General features: G+C 38.0%; 8 protein-coding genes across 8 annotated transcripts; 4 read left to right on the forward strand and 4 right to left on the reverse strand.

The window, feature by feature from the left end:
* Positions 1-368: 368 nt before the first annotated feature.
* Positions 369-1,607, forward strand: PDA1 (pyruvate dehydrogenase (acetyl-transferring) subunit E1 alpha; the record flags this gene model as incomplete). Its single annotated transcript, XM_003645756.1, has 1 exon — positions 369-1,607. One exon carries the CDS (start codon positions 369-371, stop codon positions 1,605-1,607), a length of 1,239 nt encoding a protein of 412 aa, XP_003645804.1.
* Positions 1,608-2,840: 1,233 nt separating this feature from the next.
* On the forward strand, positions 2,841-5,300 carry STE5 (Ste5p; the record flags this gene model as incomplete). The annotated part of the gene is made up of 1 exon (XM_003645757.1): positions 2,841-5,300. One exon carries the CDS (start codon positions 2,841-2,843, stop codon positions 5,298-5,300), a length of 2,460 nt encoding a protein of 819 aa, XP_003645805.1.
* Positions 5,301-5,723: 423 nt separating this feature from the next.
* Positions 5,724-9,338, reverse strand: SPO71 (Spo71p; the record flags this gene model as incomplete). Its single annotated transcript, XM_003645758.1, has 1 exon — positions 5,724-9,338. The coding sequence occupies one exon, from the start codon at positions 9,336-9,338 to the stop codon at positions 5,724-5,726; it is 3,615 nt and encodes a 1,204-aa protein (XP_003645806.1).
* A 736-nt stretch (positions 9,339-10,074) lies between these two features.
* Positions 10,075-10,500, reverse strand: TVP15 (Tvp15p; the record flags this gene model as incomplete). Its single annotated transcript, XM_003645759.1, has 1 exon — positions 10,075-10,500. One exon carries the CDS (start codon positions 10,498-10,500, stop codon positions 10,075-10,077), a length of 426 nt encoding a protein of 141 aa, XP_003645807.1.
* A 1,736-nt stretch (positions 10,501-12,236) lies between these two features.
* Positions 12,237-12,992, reverse strand: Ecym_3513 (uncharacterized protein; the record flags this gene model as incomplete). Its single annotated transcript, XM_003645760.1, has 1 exon — positions 12,237-12,992. One exon carries the CDS (start codon positions 12,990-12,992, stop codon positions 12,237-12,239), a length of 756 nt encoding a protein of 251 aa, XP_003645808.1.
* A 1,978-nt stretch (positions 12,993-14,970) lies between these two features.
* On the forward strand, positions 14,971-15,708 carry Ecym_3514 (PICOT family protein; the record flags this gene model as incomplete). The annotated part of the gene is made up of 1 exon (XM_003645761.1): positions 14,971-15,708. One exon carries the CDS (start codon positions 14,971-14,973, stop codon positions 15,706-15,708), a length of 738 nt encoding a protein of 245 aa, XP_003645809.1.
* A 166-nt stretch (positions 15,709-15,874) lies between these two features.
* On the reverse strand, positions 15,875-17,785 carry RAD24 (Rad24p; the record flags this gene model as incomplete). The annotated part of the gene is made up of 1 exon (XM_003645762.1): positions 15,875-17,785. One exon carries the CDS (start codon positions 17,783-17,785, stop codon positions 15,875-15,877), a length of 1,911 nt encoding a protein of 636 aa, XP_003645810.1.
* Positions 17,786-18,048: 263 nt separating this feature from the next.
* Positions 18,049-24,519, forward strand: BRR2 (ATP-dependent RNA helicase BRR2; the record flags this gene model as incomplete). Its single annotated transcript, XM_003645763.1, has 1 exon — positions 18,049-24,519. The coding sequence occupies one exon, from the start codon at positions 18,049-18,051 to the stop codon at positions 24,517-24,519; it is 6,471 nt and encodes a 2,156-aa protein (XP_003645811.1).
* Positions 24,520-24,610: the final 91 nt, after the last annotated feature.

Consider the following 24,610-nt stretch of genomic DNA (forward strand, 5'->3'; position numbering starts at 1 on the left):
GCAGTTATTTGCCACTTCAATTCAATGCCTTCGCACATTCAACACCGCAGCTAAGTAAAATATTACAGCATTATATATTATTGATTTGGGCTATCGCTACGAATACGGTTCCCACACCTAGTAGAGGGGCCCTTACGTAAATCCTGATAGTTCAACTTTCAACAACCGGCATAGGAGACTATTTTGAAAAAATTCTATAAAGCTTAGGAAGCATCTCTTTTCTACTTTTTGCAGGAGGTTTTTGTAAAATTCAGTGCATTTAATTTCTCCTTTCTTCAGAAAGCCAGAGAAAGAGTATCTTGATTTATTGATCGATCCAATAAATCCTACTTTTAACGCCACATAGTATCAGAACTGTATTGCACCTAATGCTATCATCAATTAGAAAACAGGCTCTTTCTAAGACTAGGCACTCTTTGTTGCGTACGTTTTCGTCCACTGGTGCGGTAGACGCAGAGCCAGCAATGGACTCTGCAGGAGTAGCAGGTGGTGAGGACATCGTGGAGATTGCGTTACCCGAGAGTTCATTTGAAGGATATATGTTAGATGTTCCAGACTTAACTTATAAGGTGACTAAGGGTAATTTGTTGCAAATGTACAAGGATATGATTATCATTAGAAGAATGGAAATGGCCTGTGATGCTTTATACAAAGCCAAGAAGATTAGAGGGTTTTGTCACTTGTCTGTAGGTCAGGAGGCTATTGCCGTTGGTATTGAAAATGCTATCACGAAGCGTGATACTGTGATTACTTCTTACAGATGTCATGGTTTTACTTATATGAGAGGTAGTTCTGTTCAAGCAGTGCTGGCTGAGTTGATGGGTAAAAGAAGCGGTGTATCTTATGGTAAGGGTGGTTCTATGCACATGTATACAGATGGTTTTTACGGTGGTAACGGTATCGTGGGTGCCCAAGTTCCTTTAGGTGCTGGGTTGGCCTTTGCTCACCAATACAAAAATGAAGATGTCTGTGCATTTGCTTTGTACGGTGATGGTGCCTCTAATCAAGGTCAAGTGTTTGAATCGTTCAACATGGCTAAGTTGTGGAATTTACCAGCCGTCTTTGCGTGTGAGAACAACAAATATGGTATGGGTACTGCTGCTTCTAGATCATCTGCTATGACTGAATACTTCAAACGTGGTCAATACATTCCTGGTTTAAAAGTCAATGGTATGGATATTTTGGCCGTTTACCAAGCTTCTAAATTTGCTAAACACTGGTGTGTTTCTGGTAATGGTCCAATTGTTCTAGAATATGAAACTTACAGATATGGTGGTCACTCTATGTCTGACCCAGGTACCACTTATCGTACTAGAGATGAAATTCAACACATGAGATCCAAGAACGACCCTATTGCGGGCTTGAAGATGCACTTGTTAGATTTGGGTATTGCCACAGAAGATGAAATTAAGGCATACGATAAGGCTGCTAGAAAGTACGTTGATGAACAAGTCGAGTTGGCTGACGCTGCACCTGCTCCAGAGGCAAAGATGTCCATTTTGTTCGAAGATGTCTATGTCCCAGGTTCTGAAACTCCAACTTTGAGAGGTAGAATCTCCGATGATACTTGGGACTTTAAGAAGAATGGCTTTGCTTACAGAGAATAGAGGTTTTGGATGAAGTAGGATTTTGTTGTATGATCTATCCCTCTCCTCACCCTCTACAATTCAAAAAAAAATAAAAAAAATAACCTTCACTGCCTCCTCCATTAATTATACCCAGCTGCTGATACCAACAATGGCTTACTATATATAACCTAAGATCTGGGTATAAATTACATGCGTCGGATGGAAACTGACATTCCAAAGGAAACTAACAACTTAAAATTATCAAAAAAGAATAGGTACTAATGAGTTTCATCAGCTACAAACGCACTAATTATGAATTATTATGAAAGATGTGGGTATCAATCAAAAGGTTGTCACAAGATTCATCACATGCTCGCTGCTGCTCTCTCTCTTATCCAAGTTGCAGCCAGAACTCATGGTGATTAGTCATTCAGTCAGATGCTGAACTCTCTCCAACAAAATCAGCACTCTGCCCTGATGATAGCTTTTATGCTCCGTCAGTTCTTAATAATCGTCGTATCAAGAATAAATTAGTATGGCTTAATTTGCTACATACAGTAAACAAAACAAAAAGCGGGATGGGTTGATTAATAAAACTTTGGATGCGGATCTCTAGATATTTACTCTTTCTATCGTGCTGGTTTCTCTCCGAATTCATAAATAACCGTTCTCATAAAAACCCCATTTATATGCTCTCCTTGTACTTACAATGCCAACAAACATTGTTTTGTGGTTTTCTTACATCTATTCTGTATCTATTATCTATCTCCACAAATTTCTGGAGAACCTCACGCAAGGATATATAGCAAAGACCTCGTTAAAATAATTGTTTTCAGTATTCGTTCTTAATCGTGGTAATACTGTTTCCTAAGTAAGCAGTGTAGCAACTGTATGTTTTGAGATCTCTACGGTACACCTAAGTACGACTTAAGACGTTCCAAGATAAACCTGCATGTTAATTTTTACATCACCAACTATTGTTTGGGGAATAGGCACAGATACAGAAAAAATCTGAAACAAAGGTTGCTTTGTGTTGGACTTGATTTGTAGTAATTAGTTAACTCTACCGGTTACTTCATAGTAGCATTGGGCTCCAGTTTCATCCTCCTCTCCTTATGTTCTCCTTTCCCTTTAGAAAAAGGTTGCATATGAATTGCTATTCATACTTTAACTTGTCTTCTTATAAGCATTAAGTTTTCTAGTATTGAAACACCAATCCAATAGCATATAGAACAGTCTGTCAAGTGATCTTTTGAGTACCGGTATAGCGTGATGATAGCTCGCAAGGAGATTTCTCTGCCCGTTATAACAGTGGGCGCTCCTCCTAAAGATCTTACTCCACCAGTTACACCGTCAAATAAAGCGTTTCCATTTTCCAATGGATCTTCACCTCTATCGCAGTTAACGCCAAGGAGCAGAAGGAGGTGGGCTGAACGTTTAAATCTAAAAAGGAAGCGCAATACCAATAACAGTGGCCAAAGTCCGCAGGCTAGTGATGAACGGTCAAGAAGTATTGCGTTGTCTTCTCCAATAAATGAGTTTCCTAAGAGATCTACATCTATACCAACACCACCGGCGCTTCAATATGCTTCATTGACACCGGCAGTGCGTGCAAATAATAATAATGAAAGTTTAGGGTTTCCAAATATGGGTTCAAGACATGCTGATGATTTTATTTCACCTAAAAAGTCTATTATTAATGAAAAATGTTGTCTATGCGATGAACCAGTTACGACAAGATCCTATGCAGAAAAGATAATTGCACTGCAGTGCGATCATACATGTCATGAGGATTGTTTATGGGTTTTATCAGAGGATTCGGAATCTTCAGGTTCGTTTGATACCCTAGATAGTGATGGGATCTACTCTATATTTCCAGCTTGTGTTGCTTGTGAAGGGAAGCTTGCTCCTAATAGATGTATACCAAAAGATGATGACGTTCGTGATAGATTGATTTCCACGTATCTGATTAAACGTACAAAGGTTAGTCAGAGAATGCCAGCTCTTGACATCACACCAACTAGCCAACACGGCTGGGCATATAGTTCGGACATCCCTAAACGACCCATGAATATATCGACACCGTTACAACCGCCACCGACTTTTAAAAACCAGCTAATACAGCGAAAGGCGAGTACTTTATCTACAATATCTTCTATTGTATCATCTGTTCCGACTAAGAATAGCGACTCGGGTAACGATAGCTCAGTGTTGTCTCTGGCAATGTTGCGTTCTTATTTTGTACAATCATTACTTGTGAATTTTCCTGATTGGCAGATAGATTCTCAATTTGGTTTGCTCCGTTTAGTCGACAGGTTTATGTGCACCTTTACTTCTCGCACTAAAGTGCGTTCTCAATGTATATGTTACCTATTCGAGCATCGATTCGTCGTTGGAATAACCGATAAAATTCCTGATCATACAATCGTTGGACTAAAATTTAATTCTGTATCAGCGTACAGTCTTTCAAATGTTAAAATCGATACCTTAGAGTCATCTGTATTGACTATTTCAATTGGCAATGAGACGGTTTATATCACGGAAGATTTGGGCTCAAAATCGACACAGGTTTTAGAAAAATGGATCACCGCCTTTTTGAATCCAGAGATGAAGTTTCAGTTAAATATAGTAACTTCTACCCTTTCATATCCATCCTTATTTACAGAAAATGGGAGCGGCAGGCATAAAAATACGACGACGTTAACGAGAGGTATACATGGTAGTGTTATTATAAGACGAAGCGTGTTTTTTAAATATAGTGAACACTCTGAAACACCTACATCACTTAGAAATTGTAATACAAGGATCAGTTCTATTTTATCACTGAAAAGAAAGATTCCTAATGACTTATTTATCGTATTCCAGATAGATCCAATTAAATTGTTAGATGGCGACGTTAACACATTGGTAAACATTTGCAAGGCATTATCATGGAAATTGGAAACCGCTAAACTTTGCCTTGTTGATAAAGATGGGTATTTGGTAACTTCATGCTCATTGAAGCTTGCAATTCCTAAGTTAAAAGGTTTGAATTCTTTGCTAGCTGAAGCAGATCGTTCGATAAAATTTTCTCCCGCAGATATATACCAGCAGATATACGGTGCTTGGCAGAGAGAAAATATTGGTGTGACAATTATATCAAATTCTTCTATGGAAACTGGGAGATCTGCACTGTTAATGGATTATTCTGCCTTCTGCAATGTTGGAAAACGGAGACCTAATGAGTTAAAAATTAAAGTTGGGTACTTGAATGCAGATTACTCAGATAAGGTATATGAGCTTGTCGAAACAGACAAATGGAACGATGTATTCGAAGTTATTTGTTATTCTTTTAACATGGCATTTGGCCAAGATGCTCTAACTGATGAAGATGATGATGGTGAAAGTTTCACCAACTTTTCTGAAAATAATGGTGAGCAAGCTCTAACACCAACCACTGAATCAGATATCTCAACTCTGGAACATCATACAATTCCAGCCTCAAATATAAGCCATATTCTAAGTAATGAAGCGAATTCATTATTAGCGAATATGGAATCACCGGTGAATTCGTCATGTAGCCAAAAATCGCAGACCACTTCAAATCACTTAATGGGTCCCTTAAAAACTAGAGACAGCGCAGCATGGAGTTCTCTCTTCAGTGATTTAGATACTGCTTTGAATGAATCAATGGCAAATGTATTGACACCAACTAGTCCAGTAGGTGACTGTGACTCATATGGGTATATTTAAGACATTTAACTTAATAACAAGGACATTAATAATTATAATATAGATTAAGAAATTTTCAGCTTTAATAAATTCAATATGTAATGATTTTAAGTAACTATCTACTAATACAACCTGCACTCGGTTTTGAATAATACAATTGTATCACTAAATTATTTTTTGACCCACCAGATTCTTGCCATACGTCTGTATTTATTATCTGAGTTGGTAAATTTTAACAAACAAAAATAAAGACAGTTAATGCTACATCGTCTGCTTACAGCACCGAATGTGATCGTATGAAATCATAGTCTAGATAACGTTGCAGTTAAAAGATGTCGTTCCAACTAACAATTCCAATTATCTTATAATATGAAAGAATTCTAGTGAATATTTGATTCTGGATGTTCCACTCTTTTTAATTATTTTCCTTTTCCTTATAATCAATCACAATCTCTTAATTCTTTCTAATTCGCAATGAATTTTGTGCACCCAAAGGTCCCGTTCCTGCCTTGACCTTGCCATGAATACCATTGACTTCCCATTAAGGCCTAGTCTACTGACAATCACATATGGATCGGCAAGCTTTCCTGCAAGTTCTTCCTCTGATGTTATTGTCTTGGTTTCAGCATCGATATCAACGTTATCTTCTAAACAGTCCTCATCATCACTAAAACCCATTGTTTTCTTAGCTAACTTATAATTTACTATAGCACCCTTAGAACCAAACCATAGGGTAAAACATCTATGAGGCTCATCTTCCAAAGACTTCCAACCATCGAGATACACTCTTGGTAAAGACTTATTACCAGGGTTCATGCTGTTAAATTCTCTATCCCTTCTCAATAGATCTTGAGATGTAATGTTTCCTGAATATATGTAACATTCTTCAATGGGAACCGTCACATAATGCCCGTACCCTACGGTATTATAAGAATAACCCATTATTGATCGCTTAAAACATTCAAAAAGAACAATGAATCCAGGAATTAATGTAACATAACATTTTATAAAGACAGAATGTTTACGCGGTTTTTGATACAAGATACCCTGATGTATTAACGGCCGTAATACAGATATTGAACTAACATTGTAAATGGCATCACTTACGCAACCACGTTCATTGATCCATCTGGGTGTGTTGCCTAGAATATTGGATTCATTCTGTTCTTGTATGCTTAGCATTTTCAAATTTGCCATCTTAGTTTTCCACATTATTTCCTGGTCTCTATGCAACCGTGCAGTCCAATAATTGGATAGTTCATTAAGCCTTCGAATCCATTCGTTTGCCATTGAAATATTAGGAGCAAGCAATTTAACTGATGATTTATTCTTCATAGTGATAACAATTATTGACTTTGATGTTTCTTCAATTGACGATTGGGACTTCCAAAAGAGGTTATTGGCATTGTTCCAAAATTTGATGGATTTAGCAATTGTACATGCTTCTTTTACATCCAAAGTACATATTGATTCCACCTGTGTAAGATCTATTGCACACTCTGCTCTAATTATTTGGGAAACTTTTCTTGCAGCCGATTTTAAAGCAAAATCATCAAAATAAAGAAAGTCCTTGGATGATAATTTATCATTGAGCCAACAAATGTGATTATTTGCATCTAGGGGATATGGGTTGTGGTCATATATTTCGGGAAGACTTTTAAGAACCTCTTGCAAGGACGAAGGTTTTTTGAATTGTCCGAATTCGTTTGATAAATCGAATGTTGGTAAAGGAGGCATACCTTTCATTGCTCTTGTATAGAATAGTATACCATTGCAGGTATACATATACTTAAGTTTAATAAAACGATGTGAAAAGAGATCTTTGGATCCACCTTGATGTCTAGATGCACAAATTGCAAGGAAACCCTCAATGTGTGGAGGTTCCTCCATGTTATCACTGGCATTTAACGAAACTGATCTTGGATAATCTGTCAACTGTCTGTATTCTAAGATATGCGACGTATTTAAAAAAAATGACCCATATAAAGCATCTATTTGATCACCGAGCACCCATTCAAGCATGTCATAACGCTTCCAGCTAAACCCCATTAACACATTTTCTTCTTCCCAATTCCTCACTACATCCTTGAATCCAGCATCTATCAATGCGTTTCTAATAACTAGACCCATGTATCGAAGTAAAGGGTATGGAATGACTCTGTACCCTGTCTTTAATTGCAAAATCTTCAATTCTACTTGCTCTTGTGAAGCCTTTTCTTTCATTTCCTTTAACGCTTGAATAGGCAACGATACGGACAATGACATCCTCATTTGAGGAATTTGGATATCAAGAGCATCCGGAATCGTTTTCAAACCAATGGATTCCCGCAAAAATCCAAGCCACCTGCCTGAAGATCTTAATGTGCTACATCTTAGAATGTATATTTTTAATGGTTTGTAGCCATGGCCCTTATCGCTTAAATTCCCCTCTTTCAAATCTTTCTCTAGTTTTTCATCAGGTTTTAGAATGTAAATTGTCCTATCTAAGTAATTGTAGAACCCCACCGAGCACGATTCTGTCAAGGTGAAATCCATTGACTTAACATGCTTGCATTTTTCTAACTTAGGAATACCTCTTCTGTCAAGGAACTGTATATAAATTGGTGTATCTGGGTTCCCAGTAGCTCGAGCAACCACTATATGTTCTTTCCAACGCCCATATACTCTTGTATCGATCGGTTCTGCATCAGAAAACGTTGTTGGTGGATGTGTGACTGAGACAGCAGATTTTACCAAAACCAACATTTTTTCCATTTTAATAACTTCACCCATTCTAAAGCGGTTAAAGAATCTATTTTTGAAATCAGATTCCTTGGCTCTAACTTGATTCCATTCATGGATTACAATTTTCTTAGCTCTATGGGCTACACTCCATGTACCTTTCAAGGGCTCCTCCCAAGATGCACAAGATGATAAAAATCTTGATTTGGGGATGGGTAAAGGTTCTGGTTCTGGTTTTAACACTTTCAAATCCTCGTCTGGGGATTTTTCAGCTTGTTTTATTTCAGGTCGTGCAGTAGATAAATCAAATTTGATTTTGGAAGTTCTACTAGTCTTACGGGCTAAAATATTCTTGTCTTTAAGACACCCAGAAGCCATTGAACTGGATAAGATGTTACTTCTTTCTGTTTCATTAATATGCGTCGTTTCAATTGTTAATACCGAAGTGTCAGGGAATCCCTCTTCTATAGAGTCATCCTCGTCCTCATCGTCCTCATCATTTATAGGATCTCTAAGGGATTCCTTAGCCGAGCAATAAACAGAAGTTGAGTCTCCATTCACAGTGGATATACCCGTTCCTGTGTTCTTCAGTCGTAAAAGTAGACTCATGATGTCATCCGTACTCTCTAACGGCGAGCCTGGCATATCAAATTTTACCGTGGGAATAGTATGAAGATTAGCAGTCGACGGCTTCGGCTGTTGAACCACACTGTCTAGTTCACTTGTTATAGCGTGGTTGAAACCAGAATTAACAACCACACAATCATCTCCGGAATGTGCTAATTGGTTGTCCGCGACGCCTCCATTTGAGTTGTTACTTGACGGTAAAGAAGGCATATTATGCCGTGTTGGGCTTTGTTTATTATGAAGCTGCTTGCTATTATGACAGCCATTTGCACTTTCCTGAATAATAGAACCTAAGTGTCCCCTTGAGTTTTCAGAAGACTTTATATTGTACTTCTTATTCCTAGCATATTTACTCCGAAGGTGCCGGGATGATTTATGGCCAATTGGATAAATATAGCGAACTCTGTTCCTTGGTTTTCTACGCATTAGCTTAGCCATGGCCTTGAGAACACTATTACTATGCTGCGCATACCACAGCTCAGGAATCCCGCCTAGAAGAACACTTCTTGAGCTCAAGGAGATTTCACGTGGTGAAGCAGTCGAGAGTTGCAAAGCAGTAAATGATCGTCTTGGTATAACAAGTTTTTTCAAATGTCGTTCTGGTTTGTTGGTTATAACATCGGTGATGGTAGCAATGTGGTCACTGTAATATTTGATGAATTCATCTTCATCTAATACTATAGCCTTGAGCTGGTCCCATTTCAGCTCCATATGGAAGCAACGTTGTCGATACCTTATTTGAAGATCAATAATCCTTAATTAATCTTCTTTTATCACATCATTTGTATAGAAGTAACTGAACTGCAACAAGTAAAGCCCAACCCTGGAAACTATGTCGCATTTCATCATTAAACAGGCCCATTGACGTTTACATTAATTCTAAGGTTTCGCTTAATTTACACAAAATCACGTCTGAAAAAAAAACCAACCCCTCCCCCCAAGGTCTCCACGTGATGACTCAAAGAGAAATAACTTAATAGCATAATTGGTAGTTTGATACAACTATTATATATCTGTACATATATATCTTGATTCATGTCTCGTTATATGCACATAGTTGCCTCTGTTTTATCTTGATATTGTTTCAATAATGTGTGCCAAACCATTTACAGAAATTCTAAAGTCTTCACACGATGAAAATATGGCTCTATACATGAACTGGTGATGATGATATTGTCCATTACCTATAACAAAAAGATTCTAGATAAAAGCTAACCCAGTTCTAATAATATATTATTCAATGATGGTGCAGATTAAGTTATTGACTCCACATAAAAACTTGCGAAATGCGTAACTTCGGGGGTTTTACTGTTTAGGTAGTAGTGGTGGTAGTAGTAGTAGTAGTGGTAGTAGCAACAGCAGTAGTAGTATATCGTAATCGCTTCTAAATTTTGCAAGCCCATCAGATCATGTATATAATGAACGGTCCTTTTTTCAACAATAGTGTTTAAATAACATCATCGTCATCATCGCCAACAGTCAGGCTGGCTCCTTCATCTCTGAAGCTAGGTGGCTCAATGACCCCGGAATTATATTCGCATACGATGAAGACCACTCCTGCGATGAATAAAAAGTATACAGAGAAGACAGCTAAAAACCCTTCGGTCACTATCATTGTTGAGAGAAGCACTAATAACAAGCCTCTGCCTAAGTAACTGTAGTAGAAAGAAGCGAATCTCGATAACCAAGGAAGCGGTTTAAATTCCAAATACACCAATGGTATAGAGAGTGTAACTCCAAATATTGACCTGATAAATGCTGCAAAATTGGTGAAGATATAGGAGAGTTGGCCGAGGAAAACCAACACAGACACACTTCCAATAACAACATTTGTGAGGAAAATGCGCTGTAATATAGTTTCTTGTTCAGCCATGATGGCAATATTCTTTTAGAAGGTATGGTAGAGAGGGGGGCTGCGTTAGTGCTTCCTGTCGTGTCGTTTTCCTTACGTTACGACTTGAAAACTCGTTGTATGGAGGAGGTATTTTTAAATACTAAGGTTCCGTTCGCTCCCCTTTAAATTATTATACAAACTAAAGAAAAGGGCGTATGCAACTTTTCGAGATTTTTGACACCAAATCAAACATATAAAACAAGTAAATACCGGATGGCAGTGGTAGTAGGAATAGTTTAAAGGCAGTAAGATGGTGGTGTAGTATATCATTGGAACGCTATACGAAGCCACTAACAGAATTTTTTTTTGCGAGGATACATTTCATTGATAATAATAGACAGGTAAAATAGTAAGTGAAGTTACATACTGATAAGTATAAAGAGGGACAAAGGAACGATAAGGATATTTGGTGGGATGGCAGATAAACGGATTCATCAGAAAGGAACTGACTGACGAATGTGATATTTTTGGGGAGGGCATGATGATCGATCAAGTGTCAGAAATAGATAAAATCTTGAACCAGTCATTTTAATAATTAAACCAAAATCTCTAACGGGTAATAGTAGTTCAAGAAAGAGAGCGTTGAAATGGGAGACCAAAAATAAACGTCAGACACGATGGAAATCAAAAGAAAAAAATAATTGTAATAGTAATAGTGATAATAGTAGTAGTAATAGTAATAATAATAGTAGTAGAAGTAGTAGTAGTAGTAGAAGTAATAATAATAATAATAATAATAATAATAATAATAATAATGATAATGATAATGATAATGATAAGAGCTGGGCAATCATATTATGAAAACAAAGGTTGTTTTTTCCCGTTAAAATTACTCTATTCTATTCAAATGGACATGCTAATAAGTACCTCAGACATATCTAATCTCAACGGTTAGAACCAAACAATACTACAACACACACCATCCCAACAGAAACACTTTAACTAACACACATCTTGGGTTTCTTCATTTCTCTTCACATTTTTTCTGGTTAACTCTTAAACTCTCGATCAAATAAAACAGCGCTTAAGGACATTATTGTCTGCAGTTCTCACAAACAAAAAAATAAAAATTCATTAATGGATAATAATGGAGGAGAATATAGAGTTTTCGGACTTTATTCCTTTTTTATCTCAAAGCAACAAAATATAATAGTAACAATAACAATAGCTTAACTATAATAATAAAAATAGAGAAAAAGATAAAAACTCTTGAGGAACACCCGTCCCTTTTCGCACGGAAACTTGCTTGGGTGATTGAGATACAAGATAATAATAAAGAAACACATATTCAAAAATGCCCATCTTGTCTAAAAGAAAATAGGTACGTTCAATTCGATAGGTAAACAGAAATAAAAGATTGTTTCATATTACAGTACGTCATTCATCTAGTTGTGTGTGCGTCGCGTGTATGTTGCGTGTTGCATGCATGCGTGTGTGTAAATGTTGTCGCGTGCGTATAATATTGCGTGTATTGTGTGTTGTAGTGTAGTGTGGCTGGACGACACGCGTGCGCACCCCTTAGTCGTATTTTTTGTGTGTATATGTGTGTAGTATTTCATTGGCTGGTTTTGTGTGTATGGTGTATGTGTGTTGTTTTTATGTGTTGCTTCTTCTTTCTCAAACTCTCCTTCTCTCTACCACTAACTCTGCTCCACGCTCTCGTTCTCCTCAAGATAACAACCGTAATCCGCTCTTTTCCCCACATATTGACCCCCTCATTCCTGAGTATCAGTAGGCTGTTCCTCTTGCCCAGCTTCAGACATGTCAGAGGTCCACAAGGTCAAATTGTCCCTCAACAACTGCATGATCAAAGTACTATCCTTGTAAGACTCCTCGGATAACGTATCTAGCTCAGCAATAGCATCATCAAAGGCTTGTTTGGCCAAATGGCAGGCCTTGTCCGGTGAATTCTGGATCTCGTAATAGAAGACCGAAAAGTTCAAAGCTAAACCTAATCTAATTGGATGAGTCGGAGGCAACTCAGTAGTAGCAATATCAGAAGCAGACTTGTATGCCTCTAAGGAAGCATTCGTGGCCTTCTCCCTGACATCACCAGCAGAAAATTCAGCCAGATATCTATGATAATCACCCTTCATCTTATAATAAAATACCTTGGACTCCCCAGTGGTAGCCGATGGAATCAAATGGGTGTCCAAAACACTCAAGATATCATCGCAAATCTTGGTCAACTCGGACTCAATCTTAGAACGGTAAGTCCTAATCAACTTCACCTGATATTCGGACTTTTCCTTGGCCTCCTCTTTCTGCTCAATCGAAGAAACAATTCTCCAAGAAGCACGACGTGCTCCAATAACATTCTTATACGCAACAGATAACAAATTTCTCTCCTCAACCGATAGCTCATGCCCAGAAGAAGCAACCGCCTTCATGTTTTCAACCATCTCCTCATAACGCTCGGCTTGCTCAGCCAACTTAGCCAAATAGACAGAATCTTCACGACTTAAAGACATTGTGTGTAATAGTTTGGTATTGTTCGGGGGGAGGGGGGAGGGTGTTCTGACTCAAAATTTACGCTCGTTAGTAACACTATAACTACTTTTCTGATATTGTGTTTATAACTAGAAAAGAGAAGAAAAACAACACTTTTGTTCTTTTTTCCTTTCTTTACAACTGCAGTTCAAAATCGGTTGGCTCCAGGAAAAGTAGTGCGTTAATAAATAACTACTCTATTTTCTTTTTTGTACTTTTTGCGAAATCTAAAAATTCCTGCGTGACTTGTTGTTGTTGTTGTTGTTGTTGTTGTTGTTGTTGTTGTTGTTGTGTGTGTGTCCTGTCCTGTATTCCCCCGTTCGCCACCGCATCACACATACCACCTCCATGTCTATAACGAACAACCACCACCAAACCAACCAACCCCTGTTTGTGCGCAATCTTTTGTTTTTCTTGTTCGGTTCATTCTATCTCCCGCAAAAACACAATTTATTTTCGCCACCTTCATTAAAATTCGCTCTTGTTGCGAGAAGCCGAAGACGGCCAGGCCAGGCAGTGAAAAAGTTACCCTACCGTATCACAAACCGCATCGTTCTAGACGTTTTTGATCGAATAATCACCATTTCTCCCAAATCGGTGGCAAAACCAATCATCACCCGCTATCCATCACCACAAACGACGATTTTCACATAAACAAACCTAACCAGGATCCCCTCGCCCACACACACACGCGCAACATGCCCCATTTTTACCACTAAAAACATAACCACACAACACTCACAACAAACAAACAAACTCACAGTATAATCAAAAACACAATCAAAAACAAAAAAAACTCAATCCCTGGTCGCCAATCGACGCTGCCATAGTCTAAACTTGTAACACCTAGAATTATCTTGTAAACATACCTTTCAATTGTTGGTTTTCCTTGTCTCTTCAATTAGAACGACTTTTTGTGGTTAGTTCAGATGTAAAGTGTAGTTTAGAACTCTGGGCCAGGAAATACAAAACGACCTGACCTAAACTAATCTATCTCTGTAGGGGAAAAAAAGAAAGCAGAAACCACAAAAACGCTGCATCCTGGTTTTGGGGCGGGACGGGGGGCCAGAGGGGCCGTCTGTGGTGGTGTCCGGCTGTGCTGGCTGTGCACGGTTTCTTGCGGAAAGGGGGTGGTGGGTTGTCTCTTTTTTGTTTATGTTCCCCGGACAAAAAGGCTTCAGTCACGTGACGATGTCAATGCAGCCAGCGGTTCCGGGTGTTTTCGGCTGGTTCAAAGGGCAATTTACGAAGATGCATATAGATCACGGATTGGAGGGGGCAGGCTGTGTTTGTTGTGGCAAGATAAACTGGATACGTGTCCACGAGTATTGGATGAGCGATTGGCCGGCGTCAGATCCCCCTCCATTGTCGAAAAAGAGGGGGATAAATGTAGATCTACTGGGTCGTGTATCGTAGGTAATATGCATGTGTTGCGGTTAGCTGTCGGTGGGCCAGTTGGGTTGAAGGGGTAGGCGTAGGCGGAGCCTACGCCTACGCGAAAATTGGGAAGGAAAGAAGAAAAAAGAAGGGTCTAAAAACCAAAGTTCTATCTATGCAAGAACTGTGTATATCTATATATCCATATGGCAGCGGCCTAGGGCGGGGGCAAGGGCAGTGGTATTGCGCTTGATCAAGACTTGGAATGCGGGCGGCTTAGTTGTTTGTTTATGTGTAATGATGAGGAGGGAGTGGGCAGGAGGGTCGGTGGGAGACCGCAGTAGGGGGACGGAGGTTTAGTAATAGGACGGCGTCTGATTGGTCAGAGTGCACGTGATATAATTGTCAAGGTGTGTGGGTGTTGTTTATGAACATTTGGGCTACTCGAACATAACGAGAAACAAAGAAGGCAGGTTCATAGATAAGTTATACAAGTTTGTCGAAGGCTGGGTTAGTTCAGAGAGTCAGTGAGGCGAATCTATTGGATTGAGTGTGCTGCAGAATATATAGTATAGCGGAGAGATGGCTGTTATTGAAATTACATCGCAGGATCAGTTTACAAACTTGACTACCGTGGAGGCGGGAAAGAAGTTACTTGCTCTTTACTTTCATACTCCTTGGGCTGAGCCATGTAAGACAATGAATGAGGTGTTTGCTGCGTTGAGTGAGGAGCCGGTCAACAAGGAGGTGGTATTTATATCTGTGAACGCGGATGAGTTTGTTGAGATCTCTGAACTGTTTGAAGTGTCGGTGGTGCCATATTTTGTTTTGATTAGAGAAGGGACGATTCTGAAGGAGCTATCGGGAGCTGATCCCAAGGAGTTTGTCGGGGTTTTAGGGCAGCTTATCGGTGGCGGTGGAGTGGGAGTGGCGGGTAGTAGTGGTTCAAGGGCTGGGGAGGGGTCATTGGGGATGGCTAGTAATGACGACGAAGAAGAAGAGACCGAGGAGCAGTTGAATGAGAGGTTAAAGAAACTGACCCACGCTGCCCCTGTAATGTTATTTATGAAGGGTACTCCCTCTGAGCCAAAATGTGGGTTTTCTCGTCAAATGGTGGGTATTTTGAGAGAACACCAGGTCAGGTTTGGGTTTTTTGATATTTTAAAAGACGATAGCGTCAGACAGGGGTTGAAGACATTCTCTGATTGGCCAACTTTTCCACAGTTGTATGCTAATGGTGACTTTCAAGGTGGTTTGGATATCATCAAGGAATACTTGGAAGAAGATCCCGAGTTTTTTCAACATACGTTAGGTTCCTGAGATTATGAAGGGTCTTTGAGACTCATATAGATCTTACCTAGTGCGTCTGATGTTTCCCTCTCTTTTATGTGGTTTAATCATATGTTCACTTTAAATGGTACCAAGATTGGTTGGGAGAAAACTGAATGTCGCGACGGAATTAATAAATAGACAAAAAGAATACACATTATAGATTCTCTATATCAGAGTCCGATAGTGATTCATCATGAGTGATTTGCAGTTTATTAGTTGTTGCATTTGACCGGGGAGGTCCTTTTAACGGTCGCTGGGATAGTATCTCGTACAGCGAATCGTCATCTAAGGTATATTCTTCGGGACTGGAGTCCTCGATGGGGTCGTCCTTCAGATCTTCACCATCCGCCGAATCATTTTCTTGTCCTAATAGGGCTATATCTATCTGGTGTTCTATTTTTAGGGAAGCTAGAGCCTGCTTACGACGGAGTTCAAGGTATAATTTATTTGTACTCTGGAACTTTCTTGTAAGCATGTCGCTGTCGGCTCCAACGGATCCAATTGGACCCCCAATCCTTTGAAGATAATCTGTAGCCTCATCAACCTCTATGGTGCATTTATATTTTTGCTTGATTGCATTTATTTCAACTTTATCTTGTAAATTGTTAATAATATACTCTAGACTCTTTTTTGAAAAGTTTTTGGCGTCGCGTATTAATGGTGCGTAATAACCAAGGTACATTGCAACGTCTTTAAACCCTGGATATATGCCGTATTTATAGAATTCAATCATCGAAAAGGCTTCAGATTCGTTATGAAATTGATTTTGCAGGTCTCTGACTTTCCACTCCCGCGGGAACGCAGCTTTCCCATGATGACTATGTTCCTCATGTAAATTACTAAATGTATATCGCACCCTTCGTATCATATATTCCGTGTATTGATTCAGTATTGAACTTGCATCCTGAATTATGTCGCCCTCGCTTAATGCATCTACAATTTCCACAGCTGCTGTCAAGGGCAAATTCTCATTATTGAATTTTGAATAATTTTCTAAGATGCCCAACCTAAAGGTATCACTTATTAAGTTCTCCGTGTCCATCAATTTCGTGATTGTTTGCTCGTCGGTATCATCTTTAGATCCATAAATTACCTTACCTATAGCATGGAAATAGTTGAGAGAAGTTTCTCTTGGTGACAATAAATTACCATCCCCAGTACTATAACACCAAAATTGAAGCATGTATATTGCAGATCGAATATCGCCCGGTCCAGCGGCCAATTCTTTGATAAAGCTTCCCAATCGCTTCCATTTCATTTTAGTAAACTGAGACTTTTCACAATTTGCTATATATTTCAGTCGAGTAGTAATCAATGTAGCGTTTATGGGGTTAAATTTGATTCTAGTTAAAAGTGGATGACTGAGTACATCTTTACTAAATATTGTTTCAGTAACAAATGAAGTATCAAGGCTAAACGTTTTAGAGTTGCTTGGAAGCTCACATTCGGTAATGCACAAAACCAATGGCGGTAGAGGAATATCCGCATGCAACCATTGCATCATAAATTTATTATATCGTAGACGTGTTTCATCATGAAATACATTCGGCAACTCCTCTACTAAGATCACAGAAAGATTGCTACCAATCTTATACCTTGCCTGTTGTAAAAAATCACCAAATGAATCCATTGGTGACACATCAGTTATATCGTTATCATACTCAATGTATGTACTATCAGCTGCGAGAGATCGACGAATTTTTAAACCGCCACAAGCCCTATATTTAGGCACCAGTTCATCGCTTAGCAGTTTGACGACTGTGCTCTTTGAACATCCCGCAGGACCAGTTAATAATAGCATACGTTGATCACATTGCCCCGATAACATAGCTTCAAGTGAACATCTCACATCGGACAACTTCTTCTTATGAATAGCCACATCAGCAACTGAGGTTGGTGCATATTTTTCATACCATTGCTCCATAACATCGAATGATTCACCACCAGTATTAAATTTGTTATAATATTCACCAATCTTCTTAGATCTCTTGTTTGACACTTTGATATTGCTGCTTTTGGGACCTAAAGCACCACGCGATCTTTTCAAAAGCGATATATCCTGCATAGATACAACCAAATATTTATGACTTAGGGAACCCTACTCTAACATAAAAGCCTCTAACTTGAGGTTTTAGGTATATTAGAAGCATGTAGCAGACCAGTGTTTTAAAGTTCATCATGTCAAAGCCTTTCGTTTTATATGACGTTTGAAAATTTTATAGTTTTAAAAACTCAGCACCATCGATCGTATCGCATCTTCTATAACCTGCAAGCCAGGGCATATTCATTGACACGCAGTCATATGGTCTATATATCGAACCACTGAATATGTCTGAAGAGAAGAAAAATGAGATCAAGCAGAAGATCCGAGAAATATATCGTTATGATGGAATGTCTAACAAAGTTCTACGAGCTGATAGACGATTACAGGAAAATAAAGCTGACCCTTTAAAGGATGCAGCGATAGCTCAACCCAAGTCAATGGCAGGTAGAATATCTATAAAAGATATGGGGCAAATAACAACTAATGAAGATTCTAATATTGCTGAGAAGCCCATGATAAAAGAACTTCCTGTTGCAAAAGTCAAGAAAGAAGCAGCGACAACAACTGCTACAAGAAATATAGGACTAAGAAGTGTTTTAGCGGATGGAATTGATACATTGAAATATTATCCAAGTACCAAACCGAATACAGAAGTATATGGAAATATTCTAGCATATGTTTCAGAGCTGCTAGGAAATGATATGCCTCATTCTGTGGTAGTTAGTGCAACTGATCTTGTACTGCAAGTACTGAAAGGAGATGGATTAGAATCAGAACATAGTATGACTGTTAAGAAGCAACAGATTGAAGAAGATCTGGATATGAACCTTGGGGAAAATAAATTCCATGAGCTTGTTAACCTATCTAAAAAGCTCACAGATTATCATCGGAACACAGAACCAGAGGCTGGTAATGAAGTTGCCATTATAGATGATAGTGGCTCAGAAGATGATGATGATGATGAAGATAATGAAGCAACTACCAATCAAGTTCTGGAAGATTTAGGTGAAGGAATGAATATTGAACTGATCGATACTAATGACCAAAAAACCAACGACATTAAACTTGGAATTTCTAATGATATTATTGAATTTCATGGTTCAACGAAAAATGACGCCGTGGAACATATACCGATATATGTTATTGATGAATATTATCTTCAAAGGAAGATCAATTCGGTATTAAAAGTATCAGATGATCTTGTACATAATATTTCAGAAAAGATTCTACAACTTTTGGGTGAAGAATATGCCACGAAAGATTTAGAAAGCAAACTGATCGAGATTTTGAAGTTTGAAAATTATGAATTGATAGAATTCATTGTGTTAAATAGGATGCCGCTATTTTGGGGTACCAAGCTATCACGAGTTTCAGAAAAAACAAGAGAGTCGGTGTTGGAAGAAATGCTCAAAAATGGACATTATTCTTTGGTTGAAGAATATAAAAAGAGAGAAGTGCAACCAAAACGCCGAGTAAGTGATAGTAGTAATGAAAAATCCTTAAAACCTGCCATGAAGAAACAAAAAAATGATTTTACTTCAAATTACCTTCAAATCGTTGATTTGAACACTTTATCCTTTGATCCTGGATCAAAACTTTTGACTACAACACGGATTTCTTTACCAAAGGATTCCTTTAAAAGAATAAAGCCATCTTATGAAGAGATTCATATTCCCGCTCCTTTGATGCCAACAGATGGCTTTCCACTAGTTCCAATTTCTCAGTTTCCGGAATGGGCACAAAAGGCATTCCCTGTTACTGAAACCAAGACTTTAAATCGCATACAATCGGAGGTATACCCTGTGGTCTTTGATACAGATGTAAATATCCTGTTATGTGCCCCGACTGGTGCTGGTAAAACAAACGTAGCTATTTTGGCCATTTTGAGAGCAATTTCTAAGTTTTTTAACGTCGAGAGAAACAAGCTACAAATATCTAAATTCAAGGTTGTATATGTCGCACCTCTGAAGGCATTGGTGCAAGAACAGGTTCGAGAGTTTCAAAGACGATTACAACAGTATGGAATTAGGACTGCAGAGTTAACCGGTGATTCTAATTTGACAAAGCAGCAAATATCAGACACGCAGATTTTGGTTTCCACCCCAGAAAAGTGGGACGTTATTACGAGGAATGAGTCTAACCAAAGCTTTATAAAGTACGTCCGTCTTATCATTATTGATGAAATTCACTTATTGCATGATGAACGTGGTCCTGTGTTAGAAAGTATAGTGGCCCGTTCGTTCAGAAATCAGGATCTTGAATCCATACCACGGTTACTTGGGCTATCCGCAACTCTACCGAACTTTGAAGACGTTGCAAAATTCTTAAGAGTTCCAAAAGAAGGGTTATTTTACTTTGATTCATCATATAGGCCATGTCCGCTGGCTCAACAATTTTGCGGTATTACTGAGAAGAGTGCTATCAAGAAAGTTAACGCCATGAATCATATCTGCTATGAAAAGATACTAGAATCTGTTGCTGAAGGCCATCAAGTTATAGTTTTCGTTCATTCACGTAAAGATACTTCAAGAACTGCTCGATGGATAAAAGAAAAACTCGTTGAAGAAGAAAATATTAATCGGTTTATCCCATCAGATCCTGGAGCCGTTCAAATTCTAAAACGCGAATCAAAGAATATTAGCGATCGCCATTTATGTGAATTGGTAGAGTTTGGGATTGGAGTTCATCATGCCGGGCTTATGAAAGATGATAGATCCTTATCAGAGGACCTTTTTGCTGATGGATTATTGAAAGTTCTTGTATCAACAGCTACCCTTGCATGGGGTGTTAACTTACCTGCTCACACAGTTATCATTAAGGGAACAGATGTTTATTCTCCTGAAAAAGGTGAATGGACTCACATTTCGCCCCAGGATGTACTACAAATGTTAGGTAGAGCTGGTAGACCAAGATATGACACAAATGGTGAGGGTATCATTATCACTAATCAGTCAGATATACAATATTATTTGGCCGTGTTAAACCAACAACTCCCTATTGAATCACAGTTTATAAGCAGATTTGTTGATAATTTGAATGCTGAAATCGTTCTGGGCTCTGTGAAGAATAGGCTCGATGCTGTTGATTGGCTAGGTTATACTTACTTATATGTGCGTTTGCTAAAAGTTCCTGATATCTATAATGTTCCTGTTGAAAAATACCCTGAAGATACCGTTTTGTATAATTATAGATGCAACCTAGCCCACTCTGCACTCACTATTCTTCATAACAATAATTTAGTTGTTTATGATGCTCTTTCAGGTAATGTTCGATCAACTGAATTAGGCCGAATAGCTTCTCGTTTTTACATCAAATATACCACCATTTCGATGTATAATGAAAGTTTGGGAGAGCAGCTTGATCAACTTGATATCTTGAACATATTCGCTAAATCTGATGAATTCAAATATATGTCTTGTCGGCAAGAGGAAAAACATGAAATTACAAGATTACTTGAAAGAGCACCAATTCCCATTAAAGAGAATGCAGATGATCCACTGGCAAAAGTGAATATTTTGCTACAGTCTTATATTTCTCGGTTGGTACTAGATGGCTTTGCATTAAATGCGGATATGGTATTCATCACGCAGAATGCAGGTAGATTATTTCGAGCATTATTTGAAATATGCTTGAGAAAGCGTTGGCCACGGCTTACAAAGATTTTGCTAAATATATGCAGATCAATTGACAGAAGATTGTGGTTAACGAATTCACCTCTTAGACAATTTCCAAGATGCCCTATAGAAATCATTAAAAAAACTGAAGCATCTTCTTTGCCTTGGATTGGTTATCTTTACCTAAAATCTCCGGCTGAGGTTGCGCAAGCTATCAGGTCCGAAAAGTTTGGGAAGGCTACATATGATCTAATTCAAAGATTCCCAAAGCTCAGAATGGAGTGTTCTATACAACCCATAACGCAGAGCGTATTAAAGTTTAGTTTAGAACTGATTCCAGAGTGGATTTGGGATTCTAAAATTCACGGACATGCAGAAACATTTATACTTACCGTTGAAGATACCGATGGTGAAGTGATTCTATATACCGATACCATAACTATAATGAAAGATTATAGTCACACAGAGCATCTGATTGAGTTTACAATACAGCTTGATCTATCCAAGCCAGTCCAAGTTCCACCTGCATATTTTATTAGTTTATCTTCAGAAAAGTGGTTGCATGCTGATTATAGAATACCAGTGGTTTTAAATGAAATACATCTACCGAAGAAATTTCCTGCTCCTACACAATTGATAGAAAGAGACTTAATTCCCATTAACGAAGTGGGTGAGGACGAATATATGAATACTTTCCCATTTTCTCATTTCAATAAATTTCAAACACATGTTTTTCATCCCCTTTACAATACTGAAGACAATGTCTTGATCTGTGCATGTAAAGGATCTGGAAAAACTGTGATGGCAGAATTAGCTTTATTGAACCATTGGAAAAATGGGAAAGGACGTGCAGTTTATATATGCCCATCTCAGGAACGAATTGACGGATTACTTGAGAAATGGAAACATAACTTTTCAAATATCGCTGGCGGTAAAAATATTAATAAATTTGGCGCTGAGTTAACATTAAACCTACGACTTCTCACGGAATCACATTTAATTTTATCAACACCTTCCCAGTTTGATTTAATATCACGCCGTTGGAAACGAAGGAGAAATATTCAGACATTAGAATTATTGATCTTAGATGACGTTCATATGGTCAGTAATGGATTAGAGGGTGCTATATATGAGACTATTATATCCAGAATGCTCTTTATCAGGGGTCAATTAGAAACTAATTTGAGAACTGTTGGGCTTTCTACCTCATTGGCAGACGGTCGTAATTTCGGAGAGTGGATAGGAGCGAATAAAAATAACATATTTAATTTTTCTTATCAGGAAAGAAACAGCCCATTTCAAATTCAATTTCAATCTTATGAGGATTCAAATAAAGTATCTGTGGATCCATCAATGCTGAAGTCTGCCTTTGAACTTATTATAAATACACCCGCTCATCTCAATACAGTTGTTTTCTTATCCGCCAGGAAACTTTGTATTGATGTTGGTATAACGTTTACGAAAATTGCAAACTCTATCAATAAATCACTATCGAAAATGAATGCCTCTGAATTAGACAACTATTTGATAAAAGTTAAGGATTTACAGTTAAAAGAATTTTTAAAAAAAGGAATTGGCTTTTTCTACAAAGGGATGTATGCATCTGACAAAAATATTGTTGAAGAGTTGCACAATAAAAGATTGCTTTCAGTTACTTTAAGTTCAAGAGATTTCCATAACCAGGCACCTATTTCAAATAATGTCATAATATTAAGCACCCAGTATTATGATATCAGAGAACATCGCAATGTCAATTACACGATAATTGAACTTTTGGAGATGCTTGGTCTTTCTACCGGCTACAGCAACAATCCTGGCAGAGCTATAATTTTGACAAATTCAAAAACCAAGGATTATTACAAGAAATTTTTGACAGAACCGCTCCCGACAGAAAGTTACATGCCATTCTATCTTCATGATGGGTTCATAACTGATATAGCTACATCAATTATTGAAAGCAAACAGGATTGTGTGGATTGGATAACATACACATATTTTTACAGGCGTATTCATGCAAATCCAAGTTATTATGGAGTTAAGGATACTTCACCTATGGGAATATCCGCTTACTTTACGGAAGTCGTTCAAGATACATTGGACGACTTGTTGGAAGCTTCTGTTATCGAAATCAATCATTCAGTTGATGAAGACCAACAACAAGAAGCAGATGAGGTTATATCTCCATTGAACGGATGCATGATCAGCTCACATTACAATATTTCATTCCAGACCATGTATATGTTCATGAATTCTTTGGAGAAGAGTACTAAATTAAAGTCCATTATTGAAACTTTAGCTTCTGCTTTGGAATTTGAAAATATCCAATTCCGGCAAGAGGAGTTTACCACTTTATCAAAGATTCATAGTGCCTTACCCTTTCAATATTCTGCTGGTTTACAACAAGAATTACCTGCCTTCAAAGTTTTTGTCTTACTGCAGGCTCATTTTTCCCGCTTGAAGCTGCCCGCTGAATTGGAGATGGATTTAAACAGTATTTTAGGCAAGGTTATTCCTTTACTGAATGGAATTATAGACATTCTATCAGGTGATGGTCGTTTGAACGTGACAACTGCGATTGATCTTTCCCAGATGTTAGTACAAGGCTGTTGGGACACTGACAGCCCATTAAAACAGATCCCGTATTTTGACAGTGAAATTTTACAGAAGTGCGCTGACCACAAGGTCGAAACAGTATACGATATAATGGCATTGGAAGATGAAGAACGTAATTCTATAATATCTTTACCTGCTATAAAGTTAAATCACGTCGCAGAATTTGTTAACAGTTATCCAAATATTGAATTACAGTATTCAATTGATAAATCTGCTTCTATGATTGCAAACAAACCGAAAAGCATAAATGTTACTATAGTAAGAGATGAGGAGCCAGAATCTTTAATAGTGATTTCTAGCCGGTTTCCAGTCCAAAAACTAGAAAATTGGTGGATATTTATTGGAGAAATTTCTACTAAACAACTGTATGCAATTCGTAAAGTATCCTTGACGAAAGAAACGCAGTCTTATGACCTTGATGTTACTATTTCAGAGGTTGGAAAGCATAGATTAACCTTATGGTGTGTTTGTGATTCCTATATGGATGCAGATAAAGAGCTGTCTTTTGACTTGGATGTTATTGAGTAGTAGTGTAGTCCACGGTATACCAAAAAAATTATATGTACATAATATATATGAATATCTGAAGAGTGTTTCTACCATAAATATATATCTTTTA

The sequence above is a fragment of the Eremothecium cymbalariae genome, chromosome 3 (genome assembly GCF_000235365.1).
Source record: "Eremothecium cymbalariae DBVPG#7215 chromosome 3, complete sequence".
Taxonomy (NCBI): Eukaryota; Fungi; Ascomycota; class Saccharomycetes; order Saccharomycetales; family Saccharomycetaceae; genus Eremothecium; species Eremothecium cymbalariae.